General features: G+C 34.4%; 1 protein-coding gene across 1 annotated transcript in view; it reads left to right on the top strand.

The window, feature by feature from the left end:
- LOC101397288 (transmembrane protease serine 11G-like) overlaps window positions 1-19,853 on the top strand; it is a 43,265-nt gene extending 23,412 nt beyond the window's left edge. Inside the window, exons 5-11 of the mRNA XM_087434663.1 lie at window positions 1,321-1,388; window positions 1,994-2,154; window positions 11,847-11,885; window positions 12,607-12,778; window positions 13,768-14,027; window positions 17,440-17,582; window positions 19,692-19,853. Of these exons, the coding sequence (XP_087290789.1) occupies window positions 1,321-1,388; window positions 1,994-2,154; window positions 11,847-11,885; window positions 12,607-12,778; window positions 13,768-14,027; window positions 17,440-17,582; window positions 19,692-19,853 (1,005 nt within the window). The remainder of the gene's footprint in view (window positions 1-1,320; window positions 1,389-1,993; window positions 2,155-11,846; window positions 11,886-12,606; window positions 12,779-13,767; window positions 14,028-17,439; window positions 17,583-19,691) is intronic.
- Window positions 19,854-23,549: the final 3,696 nt, after the last annotated feature.

Here is a 23,549-nt window from a genome sequence, read left to right as displayed (position 1 = left end):
AATTGCCGTGAATAATACATGGTTCACAAAGCTGTGATTTAAAGGGAAACAACAAAAAATCATGAAATTAGAAAGACAATGGAAGAAGGGAAGTAGAAAACTTATAATAACATATATGAAATATAAATATTATATAAAATATATATAAATGTATGTAGAAAATCTGAAAGTACATATACCAAAAATGCAAATAGCAGATTCTCTATATAGAGATTTAGAAATGATTTTAATGCTTTTCATTATACTTTGCTTTATTGCTTGCTTTTTATAACTTTTTACAATGAATATGTATTAGTTTTGTCATTTAAATGTACATGTGTGTATTTAAAACTATTTCCTTGAAAACAAACTTCCCTTCACAGTCTGTCAGTAGGAAAACACATGGTCATTCATTTTTGAACAACTATTGATTTCTAAATAAACTTATGCTTACCAACCTATCCAATATGATATGACAGCACTTCACCAGAGAAAATTCATAAATTAAATCACGAGTGAAAAGCACTTGTTCAACATATGCCCAGTTTCACAACGTGGCAGATCTTCTCTTCTGATTTGTGGAACTAATTATCAACACTTAAGGTTTGGCATATGATCAATCTTTTTTCCTGAAAAGCCAGCTTGATGAGTCAATGTTAATTATCAGGTTCGTAAAGCCACAGATTCTATAACAAGCTGTGGTTTTGGCAAGAAATAAATTCTTCTTGGAATTTATACCACAGAGAAATTATCCCATATAAGAAGTCTAAAATGACACACAAATGGCATATATAGTCTTTGCTTATTCTAAATGATTATTTCATGCATTTTTCTTGATGAGTATATTCGTTTTAAAGAAGTTCCCAGTAAATATACATTCTCCTCTCCTCCATTTACCACAGGATCAAAATGAGGCCTAAAAAGTTGCACTAAAGCCTAAAAAACTGATCCTTTAGTCACATCCATGAGGATGACAACTAAGTGTGAATGATAGTGGTTGATAAGTCCATACATATCAAGATTTCAAAGAAACTCAGTCTCTGCACCTCCAACTCTGTATATTTTTTAACTGGCTATTGAAATACCTAACTTAACTCTATATATCAGCCATCTTTGACCACGAGACAAGTTGTTCAAATATCAACATCCAATTACAGAGGTGATTTCATGACAACAGGATTATGCCCAAATAAGCTTTCTGGAGATAGCTGGAAACAAAATTAAAAGTAAATGCTATTTGAATCTCTGCAGGTTTTATACAAGAATCTTTGTGATATATTGAAATGTGTGAAATTCATATTTAACAAAATTCTATACTGTTGGTTTTTTTTCTTTCCTCAGATAGATAAGATATTTCAAAGATCCAGTTTAAATCATCATTACATCAAGTCTCATGTTGTCAACCTTAGGTAATCACAACTAATTAATTTGTATGATGAAAAGTCAACTTTGCATTATTTATTTATTCTTCAATTATTGCTTTGTGGACAGGATCTAAAAATCTTGCATATACAAAAAGCAAAAGTAATTTAATATTATCGCATTTGTTATTTCGCCTGTACAGAGTACCTACAGGGGGAGAGTTTCTTAACTTGAATAGTGATGAAATATATTCTACTGGCTGTCCTTTTAAAGACTCTTGCATTTCAGTTAAAGATTCTTACAATCATTAACTACTCCTCCCAATTTTACTTACTTTTTATTTTAACAATAAAGAGATATTATGAATTTTTAAAAATCAAGAGAAAAATATATTTATAATAAATCAAAAGCTCTTGTTAAATCCATGAACTCTCAGATACTCCTGAATAGGATCAAGTTTTATAAGCAGGGAATAATTCAGATATTAACACCTATATGATATAGGAAGCGAAAAAAATCCATGACAAAAAAAATATAAAATATTTATATTGTATTTTCTTGAAGATATAACTACTTTTTAAATAATAAGGTATAAAATAATAATCAATATGCTATGACCTCACTCATTTATTCTGGTGTTTTTGTTTTCCAGGTCAAGTAATGATGGTTTGAAAACAGATGTACTACTTCAATTTCAGTTTGCTCCTAACAGTGCAGACACAATAAAAAAGCAAGCTGATAATATTTTGCATCAGAAGTTGAAATTAAAAGAAAGCTTCTTGAAGATAGACACTTCATTACCTTATCTTAGAGGCAAGAAATACCATTTTTCTTCCCTTGTTATAGTTTATCATTTTAACAATCTTTTCATCTACAGAAAAAGCTTCTTTATTTCACCATAAATGAAACCACTTTTCATTTTTAAGTCTCTCATTTACTTGATAATAAATCCCCACACAATTAACACCAAAGATTATCTTCCTTTGGTTAGTATGGAAATAATTATGAAACAAGAATTATATGATAACCCAAATATAACAGTATTTCTTCCTCTTTCAAAAGAGATAGTAATGGAATTGTTTGAATTAATTAAGCATGCATGTGATAAAAGCTACACTCTGTTACTGATATAGTAATGTATAATGACCGGCTCTTTCTGTTGCAAAACTCTTTCTCCAATCTGAATCCAGATGTAAGAGTGGTGTGGACACAGAAAGCACAGTATGTGGGGCAAAAAACATGATATGGGCTGCAGTGGAAGGAGGTGTGGCATTTTAGATTGCAATATCAAAACTCTTCCTACAGCATGCAGGATAGGGTTGGCCCAGGGCATGGAGGGGATAGAGAAGAAGAAAGATGCCAGATCCTGATAGTACCTGTATCAGGCATAAAGATACTATCTCATTCGCAACACAGACCTAAAGAGCTGAATGATAAATGTTTGGGATATGAGATTAAACAAAGCCCAATATAATTCCTAGACCATTGTTAGGCTTCTGCAAATTAACTTTGAAGTTGTCATATTTTACCAGAACTTGCGTAAATTGTGAAATGAAACTATACGGCTGACAGAAAATTACAAGTTACCAATGAGTCTTCCCTCAGTACTTTTTCCCCCAAACTGTTCCAGAGGGCTAGAGCAGGTATAGTATAATATGTTAATAGAGGAGAAAATTGCATTATAGGCTTGACCAAAGTCAGAAAGAAGAAAAAATAGCTTGAAAATAAGAACTTGAAGTCTCTGTGAGTAAGGCCCAAGATTCAGCTCTATTAATCATGCAGACAGGACAGACTAGACTCTGAATCCAATGCTCTGGGCTTTAGATAGCAGAGACAAGACTTCCCAAAGAAAATGTCTTGTTGAAGAGATGTATGAAGGTATATGTGAAATGGAACTTTATTTTTTTTTAATTAATTTTGATTTTTAGCTCCCATTAAGTCAAATGATAGAAACTTAAACTTCATATCTGGATCTACCCCCTACTCCCACCCCACACTCTGCGTTGTTAGTGGACTTGGGTCATTCACAGTGTTGCTGGATTAGAGTTGGGTGTTTTGGTCTCAGTCATTATCAGTCCATGCAAGCATCTGCTGGTGATCCACATGTCACCGGATCTTCAGTTGTCTGTCTAAGCAAGTTACTGTTGAGACATTCCTCATTCCTATGGAAAGATCTCCTCAAATTAGTAATTCATCCTAATACTTCTGTGCTTCCCAAGGGTGCTTGGAAGTTACTTTAATTTGTATACTTTTAATTTCATCTGTCTCTGCAAAAGACTGATAATTCCTTCAATACAGAAAATGTGTCCTCTGTAGTTACAAACACTTCCCCAAGATTAACACAGAACTCAGCACAGGGCAGGAACTTGGTATTTGCAAAATGTTTTATCTTTACCTCCATAAACTAACTCAATCTCTTAAAAGAGTGCAGAAAACAAAAGCAGTCTTTTAAAATTGATAAATACCACAGAACACTGAGGAACCTGGAATCATTCCTCTTTCCACATAGAGTTTTAGAACTGCACTAAAAAAATACATAAAAGACATTATTTGGAGAGAAAGAAATAAAACTATCTCTATTTGTAGACAACATGATTGTCTCATAGAAAACTCCAAGGAACTTACAAAAAAACTCCTAGAACAAATAAGTGAGTTTAGTAATGTTGCAGGATACAAGATCAATACACAAAAATCAATTGCATTTCTATATACTGACGACAAACAGGTGGAAATTGAAATAAAAAAACACAACATTTGCAATTTCTCCAAAGAAAATGAAATATTCAGTTATAAATATAACAAAAAAGTACGGGATTTGTATGTTGAAAGTAAGAAAATGCTGAAACTCAGCATAATAAAGATGCCAATTCTCCCCAAATTGATATATAGATTTAGCAAAATTCCTATCAAAATCTCAGCTAGTTTCTTGTAGACATAGACAAGATTATTCTAAAATTTATACAGACAGGAACTAGAGTATTAAAAATAATTTTGATAATGAAGAATAAAGTGGGAAAAATCATTCTTCCCAATGTTAAGGCTTGCTATATAGCTGCAGTAATCAAGAATGTGTGATTCTGGAGAAAGGATAGATACATAAATGAAAGGAACAGAACGGAGAATCTAAAATAGTTCCACAAAAAAAATATCCAATTAATTTTTGACAAAGGAACAAAGGTAACTGGAGGATGGAGGATAGATAGCCTTTCCAATAAACCAGTGGTAGAGCAATTGGGCATCCTTTAGCCAAAAAAAGAAATGAGCCTCTACCTAAACCTCACAACTTATACAAAAATTAGCTCAAAATGGATCATAGACTTAAATGTAAATGTAATATAATGTGAAACTATAAAATATATGGAAATAAGTATAAAATATATAAAAAGTATAAGAAAAATATGTAAAATTATAAAACTTACAGAAAAGAACATAGGAGAAAATTGTCAGGGACCCAGGACTGGGGCAAGAATTAAACTTATTGCCAAGAGCATGATCCATAAGAGGAAAGTTTTATTAATTTGATCTCATCAAAATTAAAAACTTTCCCTCTGTGAAAGACTATTTACAGGAGGAAAAGGCAAATTACATACTAGTAGGAAATATTTGCACATTATATATCTGACAAAGGCCTTGTATCTAGAATAAATAAAGAACTCCCCAAATTCAACATTTTTAAAATAAATAATAGTTCACTTAGAAAAAAACTTGCACAGACATTTCATCAAAGAGGATTTCCAGATGACAAACACATAAAGGAGTTCTCAATCACTATTTCTTTGAATACTTTTTCAGTGCCACACTCAAAAGAGTTCCCTTTTATTCCTAATGGATTAACAGTTTTTATCATGAATGGGTATTGGATTTGGGGTATGGGATTTTTTTATTGAGGTAAAATTCACATAACATAAAATTAACCATCAACCATTTTAAAGTGTACAATTCAATGGAATTTAGTACACAGTGTTGTGCAACCATCATGTCTACCTAGTTTCAAGACATTTTCATCACCTCAAAAGGAAATCCTATAGCCATTAAGCAGTCACTCCTCATTCCTCCTTCCCCCAGCCCCTGACAACCACTAATTGACTTTTTGTCTCTATGGATTTACCTATTCTGGATGTTTCATATAAATGGGATCATATAATATGTGACTTTTTGAGTCTGGCTTCTTTTACTTACCATAATATTTTCAAAGTCCCATCCATGTTGTAGGATGTATCAGTACTTCCTTCCTCTTTATGGCTGAATAATATTTCACTATATGGATACACTACATTTTGTTATCTATTCATCATCTAATGAAGACACTTGAGCTGTTTCTATCTTTTAGTTGTGAATAGTAGTGATGTAAATATTGGTGTACAAGTGTTTGTCTGAATATCTGTTTTCAATACTGTTGGATATATACCTAGGAGTGGAATTGCTGGGAAATATGGTAATTCCATGTTTAACTTGTTGAGGAACTGCCAAACTTTTTTCCACAGTGGCTGCACATTTTACATCCCCACCGGCAATATATAAGGGTACTGATTTCTCCCAATCCTCACCAACACTTGTTATTTTTTGATTTTTTGATTATGGGTAACCTAGTGGGTGTGATAGATGTCAAATTTTATTGAATGCATTTTCTGTGTGAAAATGAGATGATCATATAATTTTTCATCTTTAGCTTGTTGATATGGTAAATTACATTAATTGATTTTCAAATATTAAACCATCTACATGGACTAATACACACTTTGTCACTGCATATTATTCTTTTTATACATTATTGGATTCAATTGGCTAAACTTTGGTTGAGGATCTTGAATCTAAATTCATGACAGATATTACTTTGTTGTTTTCTTGTTGATCTAATTTTAGTATCAGCGTAATACCGGCCTCATCAAGTGAATTAGGAAATGTTCCCTTTTATTCTGATGTCTGAAAGGAATAGTGTAAATTGGTGTTAATTCTTTGAATGTTTTACAAAATTCTCCAGTGAAGCCAACTGGACCTGGGGATTTCTTTTTTGATAAATTTTTATTACAAATTTAATTTCTTTAGTAGAAGGACTATTCAGATTATCTATATCATATTTGCTGAGTTTTCGTAGTTTGTAGTTTTCGAAGAATTTGTCCATTTCTTGTAAGTTCTCAAATCTATGAATGTAAAGTTGTTCACTGTTTTCTTTGGTCAGCCTTTAAGGGCTGCAGGCTCTTTTGTGATATCCCCTAAATCCATTCCTAATATTGGTGATTCATTTCCTCTCTATTTTTATCTTTGTCAATCTTTCCAGAAGTTTATTAATTTTATTGATTTTTCTTCTTACAACCAGTGTTTCTCTGTTTCATTAAATTTTCTGTATTATTTTTCTGTTTTCAAATTGAAATTTTGATCTCGATTGATTTTTCTCTTCATTGAAATTTTGATCTCGATTGATTTTTCTCTTATTTCCTTCCTTCTTACTTTTGGCTTATTTTGCTCTTCTTTTTCTGGTTTATTGAGGTAGAAACTTAGAGTATTGATTTGAGATTATTTCTATTTTCTAATGTAAGCATTTAGTTCCATAAATTGCCCTCTCTGCAATGCTTTATCTGCATTCCACAATATTTGCTATTTTTTATTTTTTGTGTGTGTGAGGGAGATCAGCCCTGAGCTAACATCCTATGCTGATCCTCCTCTTTTTTGCCGAGGAAGATTGGCCCTGAGCTAACTTCTGTGCCCATCTTCCTCTACTTTATATGGGATGCCGCTACAGCATGGCATGACAAGCAGTGTGTTGGTGCCTGCCTGGGATCCAAACCCGCGAACCCCAGACCACCAAAGCGGAGCGCATGCACTTAACCACTTGCACCGCTGGGCCGGCCCCTGCTATGTTTTATTTTCATATTAACTCAGTTCTATGTAATTTTTATTTTCTTTGAGACTTCCTCTTGGACTCATGGATTATTTAGTAGTGTGTTTAATTTCTAAATTTTAGGAGATTTTCCCATTATCTTTCTGTTATTGATTCTTAGTTTGATTCCATTTGGACAGAGAATGTACTCTGATTTCAATTCTTTTAAATGTGCAGAAGATTATGACTCAGGATATGGTCCATCTTGATGAATGTTCCATGGGTGCTTGAAAAGAATGTGTATTCTGTTATTGTTGGGTGGAGTGTTTTACAAACGTCAATTAGATCCTGTTGGTTGATGGTGTTGTTTAGTTCTATACTCTTGCTGATTTTCTGTCTAGTAATTCTATAAATTGTTGAGATTAGAGGATGCTGAAGTAGCCAACTATAATTGTGAATTTGTCTATTTCTCATTTCAGTTCTCTCAGTTTTTGCTTGATGTATTTTGAAGCTCTGCTGTTTGGTGTATACACATTTAAAACTGTTACATCTTCTTAGTGGATTGATCCTTTTATCATTATGTAATGTCTCTCATTGTCCCTAGTAATCTTTTTTGCTCTGAAGTCTACTTTATCTCATATTAATAGACCCACTCCTACTTTTTAGGACTAATATTTGTATAGTATCTTTTTCCATCATTTTACTTTCAGTTTACCCATGTAGAAAGCATACAGTTGACTCATGTTTTTTTAATCCACTCTGCCATTCTCTGTCTTGTAATTGGCGTATTTAGACCACTCACATATTAAAGTAATTATTGATGTGTTAGAGCTTAAGTCTTTCTTTTTTTGTTTTCATTTATTCTATGTCTTGTCTTTCTGTTCCTTTTTTATCACCTTCCTGTGGGTAGCGAACATTTTTTAGAGTTCCATTTTGATTTATTTATAATGTTTTTGAGTTTATTACTATGTAGCTGTCTTAGTGGCTGCTCTAGGTATTATCATATACTTATGTAACTAATCACAGCCTACAGGTGTCAACACTTTACCACTTCAAATGAAGTATAGTAAGCTTACCTCTATTTTTATTTCTTTACCCTCTCCACTTTTTAGATATGCTTTTCTTAAGTATTTCCTCTGTATACATTCATCACAACATCAGATTGGTGTTATATCTTTTGCTTCAACCATAAAATATATTTAAAGAAACTCAAGAAATGAAAGATAGTATATTATGTTTATTCCTATTTTTACCCATTCTGGGTCTTTCTTTCCTTTCTGAAGGTTCTGGCCTTGTGTTATCATTTGCTTTTTGTTTGGAGAGCTTCCTTTAGCCATTATCTAAGAATAGGTTTGTTAGAAACAAATTCTTTTAGTTTCTCTTCTGAGAATATATTTATTTCCTCTTCATTTCTGAAGATAGTTTCACTCTATATAGGCTTCATGGTTGATAGTTTTCTCTTTCAGAACTTGAAAATTGCTATGCCATTTCCTTTTGGCCTCCATGGTTTCAGATGAGAAAACCACTGTTATTTGAATTGGTGTTACTTTGTAGGTAATGTATCATTTGTCTCTATTTTTAAGATTTTTTCTTTGTCTTTAGCTCTTAGTTGTTTGATTATGATGCGTCTTGGTGTGGATTTCTTTGAGTTTAATCCTATTTGAGACTTACTCAGCTTCTTGAGGTCTCTGTCTTTAGCCAAATTTGATACATTCCTAACCACTAATTCTTTGAATACTTTTTCAGTCCCATACTCAAAAGAGTTCCCTCTCCTTCTGGGATTCTGATGACAGGAATGTTAGATCTTTTGTTACTACCCAATGGATCTCAGATGCTTTGTTCATTTTTTTTTCAGTCTATTTTCCCTCTGTTCTTAAAACTGATTAAATTCTATTGATGTCTTCAAGTTCACTGATTCTATCCTCCATCATCTCCACTCTACTATTAAGACCATCCAGCAGGGTTGTTTTTTTTTTTAATTATTATTGTATTTTTCAGTGCTAAAATTTTCCACTTGGTTCTTTTTTATAACTTCTATTTCTTTGCTTAGATTTTCTATTTTTTCACATGTTTCAAGAAAATTTGTAATTGATTGCTGAATTATTTTCTGGCAACTGCTTTAAAATCCACATTATATACTCTCAACATCTTGTTCATCTCAGTATTGGCATCAGTTGATTGTCTTTTCTCATTCAGATTGTGGTTTTCCTGGGTTATAGCATGGCGAGTAATTTTTGTTCGTATTCTTAACAGTTTAGTCACTATGTTAGGAGACTGTTGATCCTATTAATTCTTCTATTTTAGCAGGTAGTTAACTTGTTCAGGTTTAGAGTGTAGATTCTCACCTACTTTTGTCATTTCAATAACAATTTAGTTTTCAAAGTTCTTGCAGTGCAATTTTAGTCTTCTAGGGTTTCTTCTCAATTCCTGCTGCCAGCACCATTTATGGGAGTAGAATACACTTCTCTGGGCTGCCTTGTATCCCTGGGCCACCCTCTGTGGAAGGAGCAGTGGGCCTGGGTCTACTTATGTCACTGAGTGTGTGCAGGTTGATATTATCCCTATGGGTGTATCAGTCTGCCAGCTGGTGCCCTGGTAAGAAAGTGGGGATTGGGATGGTCAAGGGCTTTCTGTTGTCACTGCAACTGGCAAAATGGATTGCCATCCCTGGATGTTAATCAGAAGGTTTGGACTCCTCACCAGGTCTCTGATGTGCTTCCCCTTTTCCAGTATTTGGATGGAGGGAACAGACTTTTCTTGGGACTTTTTGCCTATGCCTATTAGTGTTGCAGACTAGTTAGTGTTCCAGATTGCAGGCCTTTCTTGGTCCCCAGTTTAAGGTATATGTGAGATGAAAAAAAAAAAAAACCAGGAAGCTCACCATATTGCCCTTCCGCAAAACCTGAAGTCTCTAGCCATTATGCCTTCTTCCTTCCAGCTTTCAGAGTTCTTTTATTGTTATCTGATGGATAATTTTCAAAGTATTTAGTTGTATCTGTAGGAGACAAGCGTGGAAAAGTGAGTCTACACAATCTTGTTCTAGAACTAGAGCCACTCAATCTCTTTTATCCTGCAAATGTAACACATCTATTGGATAATGTTCACATATTAGATATAGCACCATCATAGAAATTTCATCAATAGTTTCTGCATAAATAGAAATAAGCCTAGGCTAAAATTAGCTGTGAACTAACCATAACTCCACCCCTCTCCCACTGATCCATAACCTACAGAGGGTGACACTAAACTATAACTGACCTTCTAGTGAAATGGTTTCAGGACAAGCATTTTGCCTCAAGAACTATTTAAATCATGTCCTTAATGGAATTGCCTCATAATATTATTGTGAGGATATAAGTAAGCAATATGTATTGTTTGTCACAGTTGCTGGTACACAGGACTCAGTAAATTATTCATTATCATTACTGCTCATTTATTCATTCAGCAAGTGTTAATTGAGAACCTATTTGTGCCAGGAACTAAATTCTCTGTGCTCAAAAACTAACATTCTAATTGGGGTAAAAAATGATAATGACCCAGTAAACAAGTAAATAAACAAGGTAATATCAAATAATATGAAACTCCATGCAGAGAATAGAGAGTGGGAGGCTACTTTAGATTTGGTTGTCGTGGAAGACCTCTCTGAGGAGAAGATTTTAAACTGAGATGTAAATGACAATGGGGAATCAGTCATAAAAAAACCAAGGAAGAGCCATCCTGGCAGAAGTAAGCTAGAATAAAGACTGTGGGCAGGAACACATTGTCATAGTCAAGAAACAGGAAAGCCAATGTGACCATTGAGTAGTGGCTAAGAGCAAGAGCAATTCAACATGACATCAAACACAAAACTAGGGACCATGTCATGCAGATCCAGGTAGGAAGTCTGGGTTTATTCTAAAGGCCAGGGAAGACATTAGACGACTGTTATTATTGGCAAAACCTAATTCTAAGGGATTTACTCCAATAAACTCTCTGAGCATAGTTCCTCTTTAGAGTCTGACCTAAATTAAAGACTCATTAATTTGCAGGCTCACCAATAAACTCCACACTAGCTTTCATCTTAAAAACAGTGGGTCTGAATTGCTCATTATACTAACTGGCACAAGGAATAATTCATATAATTTTGAGGAATAGTCATTGATCATGCTTTCTTCTATTTCACTTCATGAAAAAAATGACTAACATGTTTTGAGCAATTGTTGATACATTTGTGGATTTTGATTCCATAGGGAACCTCTGTGGAGATGCCAGGAGTCTAAGATGCTTTGAATCCCTTTACCATAACACAATTGTGCAAATGAGGACAGAAAGAAAAGATGTCCCAACATATAGTAGTACAAATGTAAATGTGGTCCTAGAGCCCCTTCTGTTTAACCTATATTTTAATAAATTGGTATTGTATTAATTAATTAGATGCAGTCTTCCTTCGTGCCAAACACTATCCTTCTCTATGCCAATGATTTTATAATCATGAACCAGGATTTTCCCAGAGTCCACTTATAGTCAAAAGAAAAATGTACTTTATGTCTAGGCCTCTCATTTTTGTAGGATTTATTCTATTGCCTTAAATTAAGACTTTCTTGACTAATTCAGTTCCTCCCAACCAGAAACATTCATGTCATGTAGGCATAGTATTTTAAATTATAATTGTTCCATGGCTGAACAATCATCTTGTTTGTTTCCCCAGATATGAATGAAGCACAAGCAGAGCACGTTCTCAACAGCTGTAAGTTCAAGAACATCATTGAGATGTTTATAAACAAAATAATAAAACTCAAAAAACAGTGTTTCTCTGTTCCCATGTTTACTATTTCCCAAAAGTATATAATATCGCTGAATGGATACATGATTTAACTCTCCCTAAGGGAAAAAATATCACTACTAATAATTGGGAATGTTTATATGGAAATACTTGCTCTTCCTCACAGAAAGTTTCACTGATGACTTAAAAATTCCCTTTCATTTTATCTTATTTATTTTTATTTGGCTCACTTTGTCAAAGTAAAAAATTTGGCTTAGAATTAAATGACATCTACTAACTTTAAGGTGTGAACTTGGACATTTATGCTATAGTAATGTAATGGTTGTACTAATAGACAAGTCTTTTAGAAGAGGTCAAATGGTATTTTTCTGCAGTAAATAGTGTGCATTTCACACTCAAAATTTTCAAATATCACTGGGATAAACTGCTGTACAGAAGAACAAGACCTGGAAAAATATGAAAAAAAATTTTTTTAAGTGAAATTGATTTAAATCAAAGAGGGCGTTAAGTATTTTATTTTTTTAAGTTTATCCTTTTTCCAATGTGAATAATCATTGTTATATTATATAATTTTGATTAATTTTTTAAGGCAAGGCAAATTGATAAATATTTCCATCTTTATGTGCCAAATATACCTACACACATTTATAACTCTGGAAATAACCATCTTATTCCCTTCTGACAGGTTGTGGTTTAGGGAAGGAGTCCCAGTCCATGGAAAGAATTGCCAATGGTTATATTGTAAAGGAAGCTGATTGGCCATGGCAAGCCAGCCTGCAGATGGATGGCATCCATTTCTGTGGAGCATCTTTGATCAGTGAGCAGTGGCTCTTGACAGCTGCCCACTGCTTTGACACGTAAGTCCTCAGGCTGTACCAATAGGACCACCAATTTCACCTCTTTTTCTCACCTGCACTTCCTCTAATTCTTATCCCTTTTTCATTAATCATCTTAGGCCCTTTAATGGTCTCATGATTATCTATCAGGCTTAGAAGAAGTAACAATTACTGAAGAATAGTAGAAAAAAATTAGAGAGAGTATCTTCAGCTCCAACTGAATATATATTCTCCAGCAATCTCAACTTTAACTAAGATCAAGCCAACACTACGAAAAGTTAAACACGTTCGCCAGTTTTCTTGAGATATATTGTGAATTTTTTTTAAACTCTGCTAATAATCCCAACCCACAAACTGACATCTGATTATCCCACATGAATATCTTTGGTGCTGTGCTTTTATTATTTGCATGCTTTTTGAAGATTTAACATATGGGACACTTGGAGATAATAAAGAGATACCGTAACTCTAGTGAAATTCATATTTAATGGGAAAATATTCTGGATAAAATGTTAACTAAAGAGAAAGGATGAGAAAACAATTTATAAAGTGTGGCTCCAATTTTACACCTCTCTCTCTCCCTTTCCGTCTCCATAGCTAGACCCACATTTATATAACTGTGCATGGATATGAGTTGTATATGTGTGCATATGTGTGCATATACGTGGGTATATATGTCTAATTTTTATTTACTTATATTTTATGCAACGAATCTTTATTACTTTCATAATCAAAAATAGCAACAATATATTGTTTCCTTTAAAAAATGCAAACTCCCCTTCAAGGAGAGTAATTTAAAGTACCTTAGAATGGGAGTATTTGACTTCAGCTAAACAAAAGCAAAGCAGTCCTAGGGGAGAAGCCTGCAATAAGAAGGTGGGAGGATCAGAGTCAACTATCACCTTAAACAATTTGCCCCTCTCCCACCCTTATGCCTCATGCTCATCCAGAGTCCTGGGCAACATTAGATCAGAAATGAACCAACCATAATCCTTTTAATCTGTGATCAGTTACAAAAACCCCAAACTCTGGACGGCTAGTTTTGGAACAACTCTAAGCCCTTCACTGATGAGAAGAAATGTGCAGTCAATTATCGTTCATGAAAACTATGCTGCCCATAAGCACGAGGATGACATCGCTGTGGTGAAGCTCTCCACCCCCGTCGTGTTTTCCAATGACGTGCGCAGAGTCTGTCTCCCTGATGCTACTTTTGAAGTCTTGCCCAATAGTAAAGTGTTTGTGACTGGATGGGGAGCATTAAAAGCAAACGGTGAGTGAGTATCTCAGTAAAAATACCCAAGCGAAAAACGCAAATCCATCCTCCATTTGAATGGAGATATAAACTAAGATACAAAATCAGAATATGTAAAATAGAGGAAATCAAGATGTTCCATGAAAAAGATGGCAAAAACAACAAACAAAAAACCCAGATATGGTGTATTACGGAAACTTTGGCTACTACTATTACACAGTATCTATGTTTATTGTCTTCTTTATGAGCTATTTTGGAAACTCGTTATAACTTTCTTTTCAAAAATTGTTAAAGCATATTTTTTCACATCATTTTTTTTCTTTTCTGTTGCTGTCTTTCATATGTAGAGATTCTACTACAGCTGCATGATTCTTAAAGTATGTGATTTCTGAGCAGTAGTAATGATAAACTTTTGTAATGTGTCATGCAACTAAACAAAAAGAGCCTTAAGCAAGCAATTTGAACAGCATTTCTGAGGCTAAACATAAATGAGCCCCCTCTGATCCATGTATTTATGGAGTAGTTTTGAGCCCAAGACTTTATAAAGTTGACAAGTATGACATTTTACTACATTTAATAATACACAATAAACTGCGAAGATAGACTTGTAGATCCTAATATGAGTCTCTAGTTCCTTTGTCTCTTGTTTGGACTTTTTACATATGGTTTAATCTGCCCTTGAACTTCTAATTCTTGTTCCAGGCTCTCATTATACAGTTGTAGTCTTACTTACGTACTTGCTTAAAGTATAGCTTTTATCTATTGAGTTTTTATCCGTTGATTATATTAGATTATTATAGAAATCTGCTTCCCTTCCATATGCACTCCAAAATTCTGACACTGAGTCCAGGTTGATACACTGTCATTATAATCTGAGAGTTCTATTCCTCATCTCTGGGGGATCTGCCTTGTTCTACAGGCAGTATGATGAGTATGAAGTGGAATTAAATCCTTTGGGATTAGACAAGCCACTTACCGATTGCAGTAGAAGTGGATAGCATCTGCCACTAGGGCAGCACCATTCCATTTCCTCTACAACCTGATTAAACCTGTCACCACCCCCTCCCAGAGTATTAGTTTAGGATGATTTGGGACTGAATGATCATGAATCATTCAATGCCCAATAATGTGCAGATTACTATGCATTGATCCACCTACTCTAACAAGTTGCATACTTTTCAGGAATAATGTTATGAATTTGTTAGATAACAGACTAAAGTTAAGTATTAGATATTTGATTATGGGTTTTTTTCTGTATTTTGAAACTGAGACAAGGGGTACTCAGGTTTTCTTCTCCAACCTCCCAAGATTTATCCAATTATATCTAATTAGCAATTTTGTTACCATACAGCTTATAAAATGGAAACTCTGTTCCAGATAGTTTCTTCCTTAAATAGTTGATAATGTAAAATAGCTTGTTATATTGTTAAGCACTTGAATTGACTTTGTAAAAGTTGAGATTAAAGAATTATAAGCATTTGAAATTTAAAACTAAGCATCCTAGATCAATTAGCTAAAATAAAAATAGGCACACAGAAATTTTAAGTATTGGAATACTGTTGATTAAAGTCTAGGAAGACCTATAAATTTGGAATGCGAATTAGAAACAGCAAAAGAGATAGCATTGAATATTGCTGAGGCACCTACACAAACAGTTTAAAAATTTGTATAAAGAGTAGATGGTGAGCAGATTCTCTCACTGGGAGCATTTCAGGCAGAATCAGAGATAAAGTAAAGAGAAAATGGTCACAGAATGACCCTCCCATGCTTAAAAATGATGACTGAGGGGCCGGCCCGGTGGCGCAAGCGGTTAAGTGCACGCGCTCCGCTGCGGCGGCCTGGGGTTTGCTGGTTCGGATCCCGGGCGCGCACCTACGCACTGCTTGGCAAGCCATGCTGTGGCGGCGTCCCATATAAAGTGCAGGAAGATGGGCACGGATGTTAGCCCAGGGCCGTCTTCCTCAGCAAAAAAAGAGGAGGATTGGAGGATGTTAGCACAGGGCTGATCTCCTCACAAAAAAAAAAAAAAAAAAAAAATGATGACTGAGGTGAAGAAATTCACTAGACCCTAGATAATTTTAAACAACTGTAGAGGAGTTGGACTTAGTTTTTCAGAAAGATAGTCAATTCTAGGTAAGTGAATTTACTAGTTTTAAAACAGATAATTAGATTTATTTACAGTGAACGACAAAATCCCTAGAAACCTAGATCTTCGAAGTCTTATAAAAGCTGTAGCTCTTACCATCCATTCCTTAACATTGAGGCACAGCTTTTAGACCCACGAGAGTTTTAAATATATAACCCTAATCTCTACAATTCACTCCAACAGCTGCCATTGAGGTCAAAGTCTGAATATGGGACCAGGCACTATCAAACTGATTATATTTGTTACTTTTTAACCCTCACAATAAGCACGTGAGATAGGTATCATTTTCTCCTTTTTATAGGTGAGTAAAATGATGCTCTAGTAAGGTAGTAACGTGCCCAAGGCCACATAGCACATAAATTGAGCAAAGTGTTCAAAACTCATATCTGCTGCCTCTAAGATCAGAGCCCTTAGCACAGAATTACCCTGACTTGTTGCTCAAATCAATAGCACTGCCCTCCTTCATCCTCTCAATTGTCTTTGAAACTGTTGTAAATAGAGTATCCATCTTTATATGAAGGATTAACAATCTTTAAAATAGAAGCTGTTAAAGGAGAATAAGAAGAATATAATGGTTAAAACAGTACCATACACAACTAAATAATACCTTTCATATAATAAAAAAATCAAAAAATGTGAGGTTAATTAGTAAAACATGATCTATTTCTTATCTTAGTATTTGTTTCTCACAACGGTATTATTTTTGGATAGCAATTTAAGTTATTATCAAAGTAAACATGGTCTTTCTTATGAAGCAATAGGATTCCATCTATTCAGTATTAAAGTTACTTCCTGATAGTACAACTTTGTGCTATACTGCTCTTACTAAAGGATTCTCAATTCCCAATATAGCTGTGTCCTTTGTAAAATGATGAGGCAGATTTCCAGTTAAGATAAGGTTAACTGCCACAGATTATCCCAGGCAGGGAGAAATGCCCTGGGTTTACTTCTAATGTTATCCTACATTTAGCTATGTGATCATAACAAGATTCATAATCAGGTGAGTTTTGGCCTCCTCATCTGAAAAAGAAAATATTCAGATTTATCTTTGGTGGTTGTTGCAAGGAAAATAAGATAGTGGAAGCAAATGTGCCAAGAATGGTCCCCAGACATAGAAGGCACCCAAGAAATATAACTGGAATCTGAGCACCATCATCAAGCCCAGAATCCTACAGCTTCAAGACATATGTTTTATCACTGATCCATCCTTTGCAAGACACAACAATTAACCATCATAAGCAACAATGTAGAAATTCTTCATCTATTTATTTTTTTCTTCTTTAGGTCCCTTTCCCAATACTCTGCGCCAAGTTGAAATAGAGATCATAAGTAATGATGTATGTAATCAAGTATATGTATATGGTGGTGCTGTATCATCAGGAATGATATGTGCTGGATTCTTGAGAGGAAAACTAGATGCCTGTGAGGTAAGAATAGGCTCAAATCCACAAAAATAAATTTGTTGAATAGAGATGGCCTTACTGATCAGAGACCAATGTCACTTCACATGACTCCGTAAATTAAATTGTGGAGGAGAGTGTAAAAATGAGGGAATGGAAAAACAATAAGAAATACTCCTCATTTAACACCCTATTATTATCCAGAACCGTATGTAAAAAATGATCACCAGGTGCCAATTAGGACTCTGATTAGAGAAAAGAACTGGAAGCAGATAGTAGAAACCAAGTCAGGAAGCCACACAATCATTGCTTCAAGCCATAGTCATAACCAATATTTAGATATCTAATTTCTAACAATCGTAAGGCACTGAGGGATGGGATCTGCAGATATCTCATGGCTAATAGAGCATCATCTCACTGGTGCTTGAACCTTTGACCTTAAACACTGTACATCCAGATAGAATTACACTATTTAGGGAAAAAAAAAAACACATTTATCTACACTTATTCATATGAAAGTATTACCTCACAAATAATCTATAGAAACTAATTAAATAAATAGCATTTTCCCTTAACCATACAAAATATTAATTTTAAGCATTAACTATTTAAGGAGAACATTAGTTTTAGTCTGGCTGTTTAAAGGACTAAAAATAAATACCTATAGCATTTGTAACTGGGTCTAACAGTTTAGCAGTTCTTCAAGGATTAGAAATGGCTTTGAGAATTTGACACATTAGAGTGCTTTTCTTATTTGCAAAGGTGTCACTATTATTCTGCTATTGGCTGTCTCTTACATGATGTAATAAACATTCATTCATTTATTCAAATTTTTTGTGAATTGCAAGGTACCATGGCAATTACTTAGGGAAACATAAACATTAAAAAAAACACAATGAATTTACAATCTAATACTATAGCATACAAATAACTAAAATAATGAACAAAAAACTAAGATTTGGTTACATATTCTGGAATACAAGGTCTCCTTCCACTCACTTTATTTCCTGAGAAGCAGAAACAACGTGGGTGGTCCAAGATACAATTGGATTACATGACTTTCAAGGAGGAACATAAATAAATCTATATTTAGAACAGACTCAAATCCACAAAAATAATCTGTTGTATTTGAGTTTATTCGGTAAGAGAGCAGATGTTCTCTTTCCATTGGTCCATGTTCCCTTGCTTCCATCCCACTAGCATACTGATGACCTAAATTAGGATATGGGCCTATGAGAAAAGAGCTAGGGAGGACAGCTTTTGGTAGACCAGGATTTTCACACTCTGTCCACTGAGCACTAAGTGTACTAAAAAACAGGTGAAGGGAAGAGAGCTAAAGGCACAAGACTCTAGGACCCCATGCCTGCTTCAAACAGGATCATTTCTCTTATTAAAAAATGTCTGTAAGGTGCTTCCACATAAGACTACTTTTGACTGAATAGGTTCATTGCTAAAAGATAAAATTAAAAATCATTTATCTAAACCTTGGGTTAAAGATATCAGGGAAGTCTTCACGATTCACACACTTCAAACCAGTTCACTAAGGCTAGGGATTCCACCTTAGTTTGGGAGCAAAATCCTTTGTGTAATAAACGGTGCACATTTGCTTGAAGTGCCATTTGCATATCTTCCTCCTCTCAAACCTATTGCTGCACAGTGATACAGTGTCCAGGACACCTTCCTATCAGCTGATGTGAGTGGAACAAGGTGAGATTCAAATTCAAAGCAAGAGATTATTTCTACCTAACAGAGTTAGGAGAGGCTTCATGGAGGAGGTGATATTTAGTTGGTCTTGATGTCATCATTTACATAAAAATTGGATGCTGGGACTTAGGTTCAATTTGTGCTCTCTGTTTAGAGAGAACAAAACTAAAAACTATGCAAGGATAAAACTGAAACATTAGCTCTATTCACACTATCTTCCAGATGAAGACATTAATAGAGATAAGCAGAGATATTAAGTAATAAGCTCAATTATCATATTAATACTAATGATAAGTAAAAATAGAATTAGTTTTACATAATTCAATTCAAAATATTAATTTATTAGACATTCAGATGCTCATTAACTTGCATTTCTGACACCACTTTATTTATTACATTGATGATATTTTTTTTCCTCTTCTTCTTCTCCAGGGTGATTCTGGGGGACCTCTGGTTATAGCACTTGATAGAAACATCTGGTACCTTATTGGAATAGTAAGCTGGGGAATAGACTGTGGAAAAGAAAACAAGCCTGGAGTTTATACCAAAGTGACTCATTATCGGGACTGGATCAAATCTAAAACCAACCTCTAATGCGACAACTACCTCCACATCCAAAATGTAAATGTCATGTGTGGTCTCCAGCAAATTGTGTGTTTAGTATGTGTCGCCATGTATACTGTCATCGAGTTCAGGATGCAAATAAGTGTGATCTGACAACTCTCTCCTTAAACATGAAGAAACCAGACTTTCTTCCACATCACCTGAAGTATTCTGCTGACCATGAGCTTAAAAGATACTGTCAACTCCACAGAGATCCACTATTGCTGCTAAGTGTCTGTGATTACCTCCTTACTCACCTCTCTGTCCATACTACACACTCCTCATTTTAGAATAACCTAGCAGTTTAATCAGATAAATACCAACTGGCTAAGCATTCTCTATTTTTTCCCTGACAGAGCATGCTGCCCTTCCCTGACTCCAAAGTTTTTATCTTCCTCATCAAATGATCCTAAGAACCTGTAGGTCCACTATACTAGACAAATCAAGGTAATTAGTTTTGGCAAATGCTAACACAAGTGATGGAGGGGCACTAGACATGAAGCTAGGACTTAACAGATGGCACCACTGTGAGTCCTTTCCCCTTTGCCATCAGATGTGCATTTAACCTTTCTTTGAAACTTGAAAAAAGTTGACATTTACATTTACACCCAATAGTGCAGATTTTAAACTCCTTAAACAACTACATTAATGTTTACTTTGGGAAAATGAATAAATCCTTGAATCAGACACCAGGAGAATTAAAAATATTGCCTAGCAAAGGATTCTATTCTAAACTATGTAAAAATGCCTTTTGGTACTCAGAAAATATAGACAAAGTTTCTTGGCATTTTGGTTAGTTGGAAATGACAAGCAGCGAGGACTCAGTGAGAAGAAGCTACTTTTCATCTCTAAAAATCAGAAAAGTTCCAATCCTGGTGTAAATTTACTTTTCACTTCTGTTTTATTATTTCTTAATGCATTTTATTTTCCAAACAGTTTTATTTTCAATCAACTTTCAGAACAATTAAAGGACCTGCAGAATGAGAAGCCAATATAAATTAGATATTCATAAATAACTTATATGAGAAGCCAATATAAAATTAGATAGTCATAAACACTTTGATACAAGATTTTGGGGAAGATCTTATTGTATAACATTTAAATTTACTGTTAAAAAGTGGCCAGCTTTCTTTGAAGAATGGTATTTATAGAGAATATTCAAATAATCAAGAAAGCACATTTGGAATGTTTTCATTACTATGATAAAATAGTCATTTTTATATGTATTTAAATGCATATTTTGTGGCATTACATGTGACTGTGGACTAGTGTTCAACAAAACTCAAACTTTTTCTGTGTATAAAAACGTTTATTTGCTTCCCCCCCTTTTATGATTAATTTAATTAATGAAATAACTGTCATGGGAACATTTTCTTTTGAGTTTTACATCACGTAAGAGTCTCTCTTTTCCCTCATAATATCATATTGTAAACATTAAAATATATTTATAATAATAAACTCAAACTGGCTCTCTTTGAATCATTGCCGTCCTGCCAGGTTTCTCAACCTTAGCACTACCCACATTTTGTCAGAGAGAATTCTTTGCTGTGGGGGGAGGGCGGCAGCTATCCTGTGAATTGTAGAATGCTTGGCAACATTCTTTCCCTCTACACACTAGAGGCCAGTAGTAACCCCCACCAAGTTGTAACAACCAAAAATGTATCCAGACATTACCAAATGTCCCCTGGGGGCAAAGTCACCCCTAGTTGAGAACCATTGCTGTGGGATCGATAGTCAGAGGAAAAAAGTCACTGTTAAAAATCTTGCCCCTAGAATACCCTTACATGAGTTGGGGAATACCTTCCTTCTCCCCTTTTTTGTAATGCTGATGTATTGAGAATGCTGAAAGACCAACTATCATGACCATACTCATACCTAAACAATCCTGGCCAAACTAAGATCATTTGGAAACTGAACCTGGTTGGAGAAAGGAGGCTGTTGGAAGGCTGAGCTGCCACAGGCAAATAATTCATCTTGATAGATAGATGATAGATAGATAGATAGATAGATAGATAGATAGATAGATAGATAGATAGATATCTCTATATAGATGTATTGAGATCTATAGACATATACCTATAGAGATCTATAGCAAGGGATAGAGAGATTGATTTGTCAAATACCTAAATCCTGCATAATCACACCATGTATACTCTAAATATTTAGTACTCTCAGAATGCATAAATACTGCTTGAAAAGAGATTTACATATTCAGCTGAGGCAGAATGGCTCAGTCTATCATCCACTAACACTGCAGAGTGGAGAATAGAAAATTGCATAGCATTACTATGCACTAAAAGCTACATTGTTCAATATGGTAGCCACTAGCCAGATGGGGCTACTTAGATTTAAATTAATTAAAATTAAATACAATTAAAATTCATTTCCTCAGTTATACCAATCACATTTCAAATACAAAACAGCCACATGTGGCTAGTGGCTACTATGTTGGGCAGCACAGACATACATTATTTCCTTCATCACGGAAAGTTCTGCGGACATCAATGACCTAAAGTATTCTATGCAACTAATTACATAATCACTCACTCATCTAACAAATATTTCTTGAACCTCTATGTGTCAGACTTTGGGTATTGTAGACAGTGGTTATACAATTATGTATAAAACCAAGTCCTATTCTCAAGAGCACATAAAGAGGTAAAAGTATTTTTGGTAACTGCTGTTGAAGGTAGCAGACCCTTTAGGGAGTGTGGTTGGCCAGGCATAGCACGACCACTTTTAGATGCTCCTTCCTCTTGGGGCACTGGTCCACTAATAGAGAGGGGAATCTCTGTATGAGCTATATAGTAGGCCCACCAGAGACAGACAGGTAGATTGAAGTGGTCAGAAATGAGTTTTTCAACCTTTCTTAGACAAAGATCCCAGAACTTCCCCAATTTATGGTACCTTAAAGAACCAAAAAGATATTTTTTTGCTTTTTAAATCAAAAGGGAATTTCTTATAACCTAGAAAGATATATTAATGGCAACCAAACAAAAGAGTAGCAAATAGTGGAGGAGGATCAGAGTGATTTAGTCACCAAAGATTAAAAATTTTAAATGATATTTTAAGCAAGAAGCCAACTCAAATAAAACAAGAATTATATTGTGCAATCTGTTAATGTCGTTTTGTTATAGATGAATCCAGGAAATGCAGAAACCACAGATCACTGTGACCCACACCTATGTTCATTAAAACACTGCAAGAAAGACACTAAGAAACTTAAAACCAAATGTGTTACTATGCTGCCATCTCCTGGTCGATGTTATTTTTAAAATATACTTGATTGTAACTTCATTTCAAGCTATAGAGTTACTTGAGCTCTTTTCCAACATAGAATAGTACAAAGAAAAATCTGGCAATCTCTTCCCAATTTTCTCCTAAGGTAATCAAAGTTTAAAGTTTTGTATACCCTTTCACATTGTTCTCTTTGTTTATACAAACATAAACAAATACATCTATTCAGTTATAAAGGGCTTACCTATCTTTTTTTTTCCAAAAATAGCATCATTTTATATGCACACACACATATATGTATGCATATTTTATATATCTTGGCTTTCATTTCCGCCAAAATGGTGAACTAGCATAGAATACTTACTCCTTACTCCAAATCAACCAAATCAGATAAACTATAGAATGAAGAGGTAAACATGGATTCTAGACCAGGAAATTATAATAAAAGTG

Source organism: Ceratotherium simum, chromosome 8 (genome assembly GCF_057802395.1).
Source record: "Ceratotherium simum simum isolate JZ-2026a chromosome 8, ASM5780239v1, whole genome shotgun sequence".
Classification (NCBI taxonomy): domain Eukaryota; kingdom Metazoa; phylum Chordata; class Mammalia; order Perissodactyla; family Rhinocerotidae; genus Ceratotherium; species Ceratotherium simum.
This window is presented reverse-complemented; position numbering and strand designations above follow the sequence as displayed.